The sequence below is a fragment of the Bombus impatiens genome, unplaced genomic scaffold (assembly GCF_000188095.3).
Source record: "Bombus impatiens unplaced genomic scaffold, BIMP_2.2 scf_0930, whole genome shotgun sequence".
Lineage (NCBI taxonomy): Eukaryota > Metazoa > Arthropoda > Insecta > Hymenoptera > Apidae > Bombus > Bombus impatiens.
The window spans coordinates 1,205,435-1,216,942 of NT_177349.1; the positions used below are offsets into that span (position 1 = coordinate 1,205,435).

The window sequence follows — 11,508 nt, forward strand, 5'->3', positions numbered from 1 at the left end:
GGTCGGCACCAAGCACTACCGGAATCTCCCTAAGCGATACACTTTACACAGGACCCAAGTTAGAGGAAGATTTATTTTGTATATTAATTAAATTCCGCTCTCATCAATACGTACTCACTGGCGACAATGATGGCGACTCGAAAAAATGTATCGGCAATTCCTCGTACGACCAGAGGATCAGAAATATCAAAGGATATTATGGCGCAGCGCGAGTGGAGAAACAGGAACATATGAGCGTTCAGAAACACGAACATCGTAACGTTCGGTTTATCCGCTCCGTTGGAAACAGAAAAAGAACCGAGCGGCACCCCTAACCGTTACCGAATTACGCATAACACACGATTAGCTAATAAAATTGTTGCAAAACATCCATTTCTCCGAGGAAATTCGTACACTCCAAAAAGATCGGAACGCGGCGATAAAGGGTAAGCTCACGCGACTCAACCCGTTCCATATCAAGGAAAAACGAGATCTTAACCGTCGTCAGATAAAGGTATACGTAGCCATCTTCGTATGCCTAGCAATTAAAGCGGTACACATCGAGCTCGTTGACGATCTCACTAGCGAAGCCTTCATCGCCGCTCTTCGTAGATTTATCGCTCGACGAGGGTATTGCTCCACCATCCATTCTGATAACGGCACCAACTTCAGAGGAGCAAGCAACGAATTACGAGAGCTTCATGATTTATTACAATCGGACGACGCCATCTTCGTATGCCTAGCAATTAAAGCGGTACACATCGAGCTCGTTGACGATCTCACTAGCGAAGCCTTCATCGCCGCTCTTCGTAGATTTATCGCTCGACGAAGGTTTTAGCCCACAAACAAATCGAATGGCGCTTCATTCCCCCTCATTCCCCGCATTTCGGTGGGTTATGGGAAGCAGCGGTGAAGTCATTCAAACGCCACCTTAGGCGTGTAGTCGGCAACGAGTTACTCACCTCTGAACAATTGAATACTCTCATCATAGAAATAAAAGCAGTCCTCAATTCACGCCCGCTAACTCCCATCTCCACCGATCCAAATGATCTCCTAGTCCTCACTCCCGGACATTTCCTCATTGGCGAATCATTAATGTGCTTACGTGATCGAGATTTCAGAGACATTCCATCGAACCGACTCTCCAGATGGCAGCATATCCAACAGTTTAAACAGCATTTTTGGAACCGTTGGCATAAGGAGTATTTGAACGAGCTAACCAACCGCAATAAATGGAGCAAGGGTGGACACAGCATCCAAGAGGGCACAATCGTCATCCTCAGAGAGGACAACATGCCCTCCATGCATTGGCCTCTGGGCCGAGTTATCAAGGTTCATCCAGGCGCCGATGGTGTCATCCGGACAGCTACAATTCAGACGGCAGAGGGCGTTTTAGATCGGGCTGTCAAAAGGCTTGTCCCACTGCCAATTCAACCCGATCTCGAGAAACCCGAACAACCAGTCACTGAGACGATGGGAACTTCAACAATAAAACATCTTAAATTATGTATACCAGAAATTGTTTTTTGTTTAACACTAAAAAAAGTTGATCTATTAGAAGATTTAAGAAAATACAAACCATAGTCCCCACTGAATGTGAGACATTTTTATTTACTTTATGAATCAGATATTGAAATGTGTTCCTGCGTATATAATTTTCTTAAAAAATGTAATGTTTTAATTTGAATTTGTTACACGCCTGTTATACGCTCTTTAATTTAAAGAATTGTTCGCCCTTCTCTAATACAAAAAAAGTCCAATCAATTTAGCAATTACCATTAATCTTCATTTAAATATTTTCACACACAAAGGAGACTACTGAAACTCAATTTCTATCAAAGATCCTAGTCTTAGACGTTCGCCTTAGTACCGTCATACACAGAAGACTACCCAAATTCGATTCCTGTCGAAGATCCTAAATGTTCGCCTTAGTATCTTCACACACAGAAGACTACACAAACCCAATTCCCACCAAAGTTGCTAAACTTCCCACCATAAGAATCACTATAATTATATTCTATCGATCCTGTCTTTACAGAAAGCATGGAGATAGATATCACCTCCTTTTTCATAATCACAAGAAATCTCTTCTCACATATTAGTTTGCTCAGAAAGTTTGTTTTATGATAGATGATGTATTTTCGGCTGTATTTAACGGAATTGGAGAAAGATTATTTACTATGAACATCGGCCTGATAACGAAGTTTGCTACGTTTGCAATGTTAAAATTTTCCAATCTTGTGGATTGCGAATGAACAAAAAATTTTTCAAGAGATCGTAAATGGTCAATGATGGATTATTCGTATGGAAACAATGTTTAGAAATGTTTGTCAAATGTCATCGTGTTTGTTACATCACCTATGTAATTTTCTAAATTAAATTTTCCTTAAATTTCGCACTTAACATTTCCAACAAATTAACACGTCTTTTATTTGTAAGCTTCGAAACCTCTTATCCATCCTCGACTCACGAATTCATTTTCACTGCCATAATCATCCGAATCCAACCATATATACACTCCATTCTCAAACGAGGCATGACGACGTTTGTATCAAGCCATTAACGACGCGAGATGTCGGATCGGACAATCGTTCGATGCTTGACCTATTTTCACAAGCTGCAAACCGGCAAACGTTAACTCGACCGTAAGGGTGAGAAGCAACGCGAGACTTCCTTTAATGTCTCGGCTTAGGGAGAAGAAAAGCCTCCCTGGAGGATTCTTCGTTGTTCACCTGCAACCGCTAGTTTACGATGTCCTTCTAAGAGGAAAGTAAGACATTTCCACGGGACATTGCTTTCGCTATCACGGCGAACTTCTTTCGTTCGTGTGTTGCTACACGTCCTTCAAAACGTATTTTATGTCGAAAAGAAAGCGTACATAGAATCACTCGGCTTCTAGAACGGAGGATGTAGAGCTGGATATTCGTGCAAAATGTTTGAGAATGTTTGCTTATGTTCGCGAGTATGTATTTGTATCAATGGAAACACGAAGTGTGTGCGAACTATATTAAATAATTGTGTATCATTGTAGTATTTATAAGTGACAAGAGCTTCTGACAAATATTTGCAGACATTCGTAAATAATTGCATTTGCGAGTGTTTGAAGTGAGATATATTATGTGGATGTATTAAAAGTTGAATATTCATTTTAACAAACATTTGTGAATATTTACGAATAATTGTATTTGCAATTGTTTAAAATAATTTCGTATATTAAATGTCGGATAACCATCAAACGCGTGCTTTTAACAAACGTTCATAAACATTCGTAAACGTTTATGAAAATTTTCATCATTGTTGAATATCCGTGTCAGATAAATGATTGTGAATGAAAACGTGTACCTGAGCATTTACCATCGATCTGTAGAAATGGTGAATAGCCATTTATCTCCACCGAACGTGCAAAAACAAAAATGAACTGCCATTGTTTTTAATGTGTCAACACTACTTCAAACGCTCGCTATTCTTTTTAATTGTATACTGAAGTACATACTCGCTGTTCAAAATGTTGCCTAACATTCGCCAATGTTCGCTAATGTGAATTTTTTTTACGGAGACACGAATGACGAACAATAACTAAGGATTGCTAATATTTACGTACATTTAAGATAATGCCGATACATCAAAGCAAATCTGCTGTTCTTAAATTTGGCTCTCATTTGAACGCCTCGATTTTACTTAGCATTTCCTTCTTTCCTTTTGGAATAGTTATTGCAATATACGTATGTAAGAACGTAACTGGAGACGTTTCTCTATATTTGGTAATGTTTCTTAACCCTTCGAGCGTTATTGGCCTTCCACGATATAGAAATGGAATACATACTAGTTTCTCAGGAAAGGTACAAAAAAGAACTGCTCCTGAGAGACATATTTCGATATTCTACGAGCTCGCAGAAGAAATGAAAATAACGATGCGTTTCTTCGTAAAAGAAATTTTATAGTGCACGACTAAAATGATATAATATTTGACATAACATAGTATAATTAATTTGACACATCTTACGATTTAATTGCTTACCAACATATATTTATATTTATTTATTCACAGATTTCATAGTATCTAACATGTGATAGAAAAAGAAGGGAATAATCTCTCTCTCTCTCTGACACGTTCTACGACAATTTTTAAATTTCCTGAGACTATAGAAAAAGCTAATAATATGTAAAAAATATACTTTTCGTTTTGGGAGAACGATTCAAATCGTAAAAAGTTGGCTCATTTCTTAAAGAATCCCTTTAACCATCCCTTAAAGTCAGTTGCCCTTATACACCAATACTTAACCTAGCAATAGAATTTTTATTTTGCAATAAATCTTCGACTTCCTAATACTATAATAAACCTCCATTCTCTTTGAATTCTGCACGTTCGATCCATTACTTCCCCATCTGTTTTATCTGACATCATTGAACTAGAATGTTTTCATCCTAACACCGTACCGATCATCAACCTATCAAGAAGCTTTTCAACTATAATTCATTGTTTAATCGAGCGACGTTTCCGTGAAGGGCGAATTAAAGCAAATGCATCGTCTCTTAACACGGACGAGTTTCATCAAGCGTTCTTGACTGGTGTTTCAACTCGAACGAGACAGAAATCCGCGACAATCCCAACGGCGAGGCATTCACAGAGCCGTGACACTCTCCCTTGTGGCCAGTCGAGCGCGAAGAACGTTAAATTCGCGAGGGGCGCTGGGTGGCTTTGCATAGTCAAGGACAAAGCTTGAAAGTTTTTCGTCCACGTGACAGTTGATCGATACACAGACTGGCCAAAAGTAGCAAACGAGCTAACTGCTCGAACAACGATTAAAGTACAATAAATCGAGCAGTGATTCTGCAAGAAAGACGCTCTCATGTATAATACATGTAATAATCTTTAAGTGATTAGGAATATTGTCAATTTTATGCATTTATGGGAAACTTAGTTTCAAATAAAGATCAAAAAATTGTTTTAAATAATGTTAAAAATAAAAATGTAGAAAATACAGATAATACGCAAAAAACATGAAAAATATCCAAAATAGAATAAAACTATTTTCTACCTAAGTTCCATTCTTTTACTTGCATTTACCAAAATATGACTGCATAAATATCCGTATTCTAGTGATCAGATTGTTACAACCAGATGTATAGATCACAGATCCTATATATCAAAATTTTAGATAACTTGTATAAAATTTAAAATTCGACGATCATCTGCAAGGGGAGATTCTTTGAGAAAGTCTGATAAGGAAATTGTTGTCGAATTAACTTTCAATACTATGTACAACGGAGGAAACATTATGAGATGAGTGTTATAATGCACGAAAGTAGAATGAAGATAGCTTCTACGGTGATAACGACGAGCTCGAGGCGATAGCGAGGTTGGCAGAATCTCTTGTTGCGGGATTCGACAACGTTTATGTCAAGGATAAGTGGGGTGAATTTTGGATTTGTAAAATTCGATGAAACTCTGGAATAGCTTGGATATTTGACAAGAACGATAGTACGCTATTGCTAATACCGCCGATGGCAATATAGTGTTGCTTGATTCATTTTATAATTGCGAAATCCTCAGATGATGATGACGAAAATTGGATACATTGAAATTAAAAAAGACGTGCACGTTGCAAAATACGACAGTTAGAGTCACGAAATTACAAAACAGGACATCCTTAATTCCGCAATAAGGAAACCTTATCGAGACGATTCGAGACTCGCTACACTTAGATCCATCGGATACTAAGTTGAGCAAGCCAAGGTTGACGTCTTCACGATTGTGAAATTCGGCCGCAGTAAGAGTAATAAATCTGTGATATATATACTGGACTTGTGAAAGCTATTTCGAATTGGAATTGAATAAGGATGATTAGGATTTGTAGATGGTGGACCGTGACAGATCTTCCTGTGTATTACTCGGAGAACTCATACAGCAAGCAAGTTATTGCCTAAATATATTTTCCAAGTAGCCTGTATCCAGAAAATTCTCACCATGATGTATATGGCACTTCCTAGTTGCATGAAATGCTGATGATTAATACTCGATGAACCTTCATGACCTTTAAATAATCTTCAGTACCAAATTTTCAATGTTACGTACTAACTCTGATCTAACTGGCTACGACACGATCTCGATGAACCTTGTGATCTTCAAATCACCCTAAGTACCCATGCGATTTATATGACCTTTCATGATATTCAAATGACCCTAAGTATCAAAGACCATTGCACAAAGGCCCTCCAAAATTGAAATAGCTTAAAATGTCAGTGTCCAAATAACATCAAACAAATTTCAGTACTTTCATACACATATATTCATACACACATACACGCACGCGCGCGCGCACACGCACACATTGTACTATTGTACTATATATATAGCATAATACTAATAGTAATAAAAGTAGAACAATATTAATATACTAAATATTGTACTATATATATATAGTACAATGTTTATAATTTGTTTTGCATAGAAATATTAGATTTCCAATATTTTGTTGTTATCTTCGAAATAATCGAATAATATCGAATAATATCTTTGAAAAATAATAATATTTTAAGAATGAATTAGTAAACTCGACAAAAGTTTGGCACTGAACAAAAACGCAAACATGTGACATCTTTTTATACAACATGACGTAGCTGCTAATCGATGAACCGAAGGAAACGAGTGTTTTTCAACGGCGACAACAACTCCGCTGTTTCAGCGAGAAGCAATCCACGGGACGAAGAAAAAAAGTGTCATTACTGAATAATGGCACCGCCAAAGGGGAAATCAAAAGGCCGACTCTGGAAGAAACAAATAATAGGGCCACGTTATAGCTATCAACAACGTCCTAAGCGACAAAACATTCCACGCCGAGTACAGACTCTTTATCAACCCACGAGTGTACGAGAAATGGTGTACAGGCTGCTCAACAGCAAACATAACCAAGGTGCTATATTATGCATAATGAATTGTCATAACAAGTCTCGTCGATAATATTATTTTTCTTATAGTCTCCAAGAAGATACAATACATTTCAATTAAAACAATTGAAATGAATATTATTAGAAATGAAAATAAAAGAGCTGCGTGTAAAAAAAAAGATTTAATTTCTTTTTTCCTCAGAAGTTTTTTTTTATCGATGTCTGGTAGTAAATTTTGCGATAATACAAATTAATCTTTGAATAATAGAATAGATCTAAGATAATTGCCGCACAGTAAAAAGATAAAGAAATTTATTTAATAGAACAAAACTTGAAACGCAAAAAATGTAGTTATTTCCATTCATAGAGCATTCACTAGTCTTCTAGACTGCTTGTTCTTGTGAGAAAAAGGAATATTTCACACGATATTACAGCTTTCGAACATGTAGAACATTAATAACAATTATGAATCTCTTTCAGGAAAAAAGCAAAAAGTCCCTGGAGGCGGCAGGTTTCACGGAAGCATGCGGAAATACCAAAATACACGAGAGTCCTCATACGATAGTTCGCCCCATCGCGATAGCTCGCCGTCCATTCAGGACTCAGAGTACACAAAATCCGTGGCAACGTCCGTGGAGAACTTGTCGAGAGAGATGGAAGCCACTAATAGCTCAGTAGTCAGCAGCTCTGACGACAGCAGCGTTTCGAATGTCTCCATGGAACCGATTGCTCTCGCGAAGACGATCGATAACACTAGAGCCTTGCTGAAGAAAAAATCTTTCGTTCAGGTCATCAACAATTACATCAAGGCCGGAATAGAGGAAGGTATCGCTTGGATGCTCTCTAATCCCGGTATTTGCTAGAAGCTCGAGGCCTTGTTCGTTGGTATCAATTTTTTGTCAGGGATACTTTCGAGGAAATAGAAAGACTACTATACACAAATTTTGTACAAGTTTTCTTTTAAGTTTTCTTTAGTTTTGATAGTCATAAAAAATTAACTACATCTCTAAAAATGGAACTTTTTAATATTCTTTATATTTTTTAACTCAGTTTATTCTTTTAATTGTATCTAATATCGTAAGAAGAAATTTTATCAACCTGACGATCACGTAATATAAATTTAGTCATCAAAATACAACGTATAAAACATAAACGAAGATGACGCGTTTCAAAATTTCCATAAAGCAGGGAAATACGTGAATTTAGATTAGCGACGGATAAATCTAAAGGCACCGAATCAATTTACACGTCTATTATATCAATGTAACTCGATTATAGTTAGTTTTTTAAATCTACAGAATTTCATCATTCATTTCAGATTCTATTAACCTTTATAAAGTTTCTATAGCGCGACAAACTTTTTACCTAATCCTTAGGAAAACGGCAAGCGAAGAAGTACATCCGCAAGGCACTTTCCTTCGGCGTGAAATCCGGTTACCTAATTCCTGCTGGTCCACAAGGACAAGTGATACGAGTATCTCCAACGTTGATAGAATCGAAGAAGAGTGACATAGAATCACGGAAAAGACGAAGGAGGGCCAGAAGAGGTGAAGAAGACCCGATAGCTGATGCCCAGAAACGGCGTCGATTGACCCCTCCTTGGGACACGAAGAACATCACACGCCGTGAAAATACACCAAATCCGGAAACTCCGCCTCGAAAAAGAAGGAAGACCTCGAAAAATTCGATTCAGGCGAAGAAGAGTCCCAGGAAGAAAACCATGGAACGTACTCCACGGGAGAGCAGAAAAAGGAGAACTAGGAAAGGAAAAAAGTTAGTGATCTAAACGCTGTTATGTGCTTCTTATGTTATTCTTTGCTTTTTGTAGATTTACAAGAGCTTTGGAAATTAGGGGCAAATATCTTTGGGTATGCTTGCACTTTTTGTGACGGACCATTAGTTAATTTTTATGAGGCCTTTTTTGCTCATTGCTGGTTAATTTTTTCTACTATTAATGATGTTTTGTCAAGTTTGAATAATTGATGAGAGTTTAATCAATCGAATACTAACTAAAATCTTTTTCCAATATTAAAATCGTTAGAATTCTGTTTTAATGGTTAGATTGCTGATTTTTATACATTCTCATATTTTTGTTATTTTCTATATTTTTGCATATTATATATGAATTTTATACAATTATAATATTTGCAACTTCATAATTATATTGTAAATCTACATAATTCTAATTGTATAAACACCCGCAATGTAGCAATGCATCTTTAAACCTTATTATGTTTTTCAGATCACTATCGTACTAATTATATTTTTATATCGTTAAAAAATATCTTGATTTTGAGAAATGTTGTCTTATTTCAGTTTTGTACTAAAGTTTTTCTTAAAATAGCTAATATCTTCCGGTTTGTTGAAACAAAATCGAGATTCGAATATAGAGATTTGTAAACACTAACAATGTTAATATTTCCATGTAATCGTAATTTCTAAATTATCTCTCTAATATTATAATTACTGAAAAGCGATTCATTTTATTTAAAATATTTACTATAGTCTTATTCGTCGATAAAATAGTTCATTACATAACAAGAAAACTACGGACATTCACAAACAAAACGACAAAGTGATCTAATATCATGGTCTATGGATAGCAAAACAAACAAGTGGGTGTTTACGAACAAAACGGCAAGATATCTATAAATTTCACCTACTATGAGCAAAATGATGCAATGGGTACTCACGAACAAAATGACGAAATGCTTGAAAAATAATTTGATGTTCTGTTTCAGAGATAAGTTAATAATATCAACGCTGTCCAAGAGCCCGAGCAACAAAATCGATGAGACTCAGAAGAAAATAAGAAATACGCGAAACTCGTACAAATACGATGTGGGCAAGGGAAAAGAGGATCACAGAAATCGCAGGGCTAAGTCTTCCCGTTCAAAAAAAGGAGATAATGAGAATTCGAAAGAGAATAAACCAGACTCGAGCAACGAGGATGCATACAACGCGGAATTGAGCGAAAACGAAGAAATCAACGAAAGAATGGCGATAGTACGACAGAAATCGACGACTAGTCCAGAGGATGCTTTGCGAAATAGCAACGGATCATCCGGAAATCCAGGGAAAATCGTCGAAGAAAAGTTGGATGCCTCCTATGAAGAAAATAACGAGAACGATACAATTGAGAATTTGGATTAACTATTTATTGTAGAATTTATTTAGAAAAAAGTGAAGAAAATGTTGTAAAAGATTTCTACACAATTTTGAAATATTAAATTTAAAAGAAGAAGCTTTTTATAGAGATTTATTGGATATCTTTTAACTAGGAATGTATTATTAGTATGTATACAATTTTAATTCCTTTTGTAATTATATAAATTTCAAATAAAATTAATTTTGAATCGTATATGTAATATCAGCTATTCTGGCGATTTTCTGGTAATTCTAGAGAAACAAGACCATCTCTAGTATGTATTTCTTAGAACTATAGCAGTTTAGTATATGTTTGGAATTGTATAAATTTACCGCAGGACATCGGCGTGATCGTGTAAGAACCAATTGTATCATCTAATATAATTTTACGTTCATTGAAAATTTCAACAACGTTCACCATGAATTTAGAATAAAATATATATATGTCTTAAAATTTGTACTACAGTGCAAGCAATGACAAGCTTTTCATCACAAAACGCGTGAAATACGATTCTAGATTTATACTAATTATAAATAACAGATTTTATATTTGAAACTCTTTGTATCGATTGACTGAACTCTCAAAGTCAATAACGAGATTTTCTCTGCCATGCAAGTCGGCATTTTTTCGAGAATTTATGACGATGTCGACGATCTCGGGTCGTGGAGTTTGACCCTCATCACCCTTTGCTAGCTATACAATACCGTGATCGTGGTTGGTTGATCGGGTTCCACGAATCGGAAGTTGTCGTCATGATTCCGTCAATGTGTATGTGCACACAAAAAAATAGACAGAAAGGTCAACAGATGGAAAATAGTTTGGATATTGCAATGTCAAAGAACTGGCTTATAATGGGACAGGCCAAGAACTTAATGCGAAATGGGAGGAGTAATAATATTAGTGTAAGTAATAGTGTAACAACATTGAAAGTTGCATAAATAGGAAACTAAATGAGAAACTGTGGAGTATTTGCTTGTCCCGTTAGATATAAAAGATAATGAAGCTGAAATTCTTCTGTGCATAGATCTAATTTAGTTTCTTTTTCTGTGGGGAGCACGAGGCTGGTACGGGTTCTCAGGGCGTAGGACCACGCCCTGGGAAACCCCGATAAATCTGATATTCTCCTATAGCCGGATGGTGGCTGGTCGGCACCTTTGGCACCCGCCATTGCCGATCCGGTGCGGAGAACTTCGAAGAAGTTGGTGGGCCCGGTTGGCGTATCTGCCGAGACCACTCACCTCACCTTCTTGTGGGGCTCCCCGTCACCCTGCACCAGCCTTGACCGGGCTACCCCTACCCTACGGTGCGAACGAGTGAGTGGCACCAGGATGGAAACCCAGGATGGAGACCTCGGCGACTCTTTATGAATTATTATGGACAATAAAACGAACCAAAAACTCGTTTACGGTGTAGGGGAGGGATACTCCAGTACCGGCGCAGCCGCGGGTTGTAAAGCGGGCCCCGCTACGTCGTCATCGAGTACCCGTGGCCGT

At 37.1% G+C, this 11,508-nt stretch overlaps 2 protein-coding genes across 2 annotated transcripts; both read left to right on the plus strand.

Annotated features, from left to right (window-relative positions):
• Positions 1 to 819: 819 nt before the first annotated feature.
• LOC112213679 lies at positions 820 to 1,563 on the plus strand. Its single transcript, XM_024370766.2, has one exon. It carries the CDS (start codon positions 1,075 to 1,077, stop codon positions 1,561 to 1,563), a length of 489 nt encoding a protein of 162 aa, XP_024226534.1. The 5' UTR covers positions 820 to 1,074.
• A 5,046-nt stretch (positions 1,564 to 6,609) lies between these two features.
• LOC100748543 (muscle M-line assembly protein unc-89-like) lies at positions 6,610 to 10,144 on the plus strand. Its single transcript, XM_024370762.2, has 4 exons — positions 6,610 to 6,893; positions 7,348 to 7,692; positions 8,244 to 8,640; positions 9,609 to 10,144. The coding sequence occupies exons 1-4, from the start codon at positions 6,713 to 6,715 to the stop codon at positions 10,018 to 10,020; spliced, it is 1,335 nt and encodes a 444-aa protein (XP_024226530.2). The 5' UTR covers positions 6,610 to 6,712; the 3' UTR covers positions 10,021 to 10,144.
• The last annotated feature ends 1,364 nt before the right edge of the window (positions 10,145 to 11,508 follow it).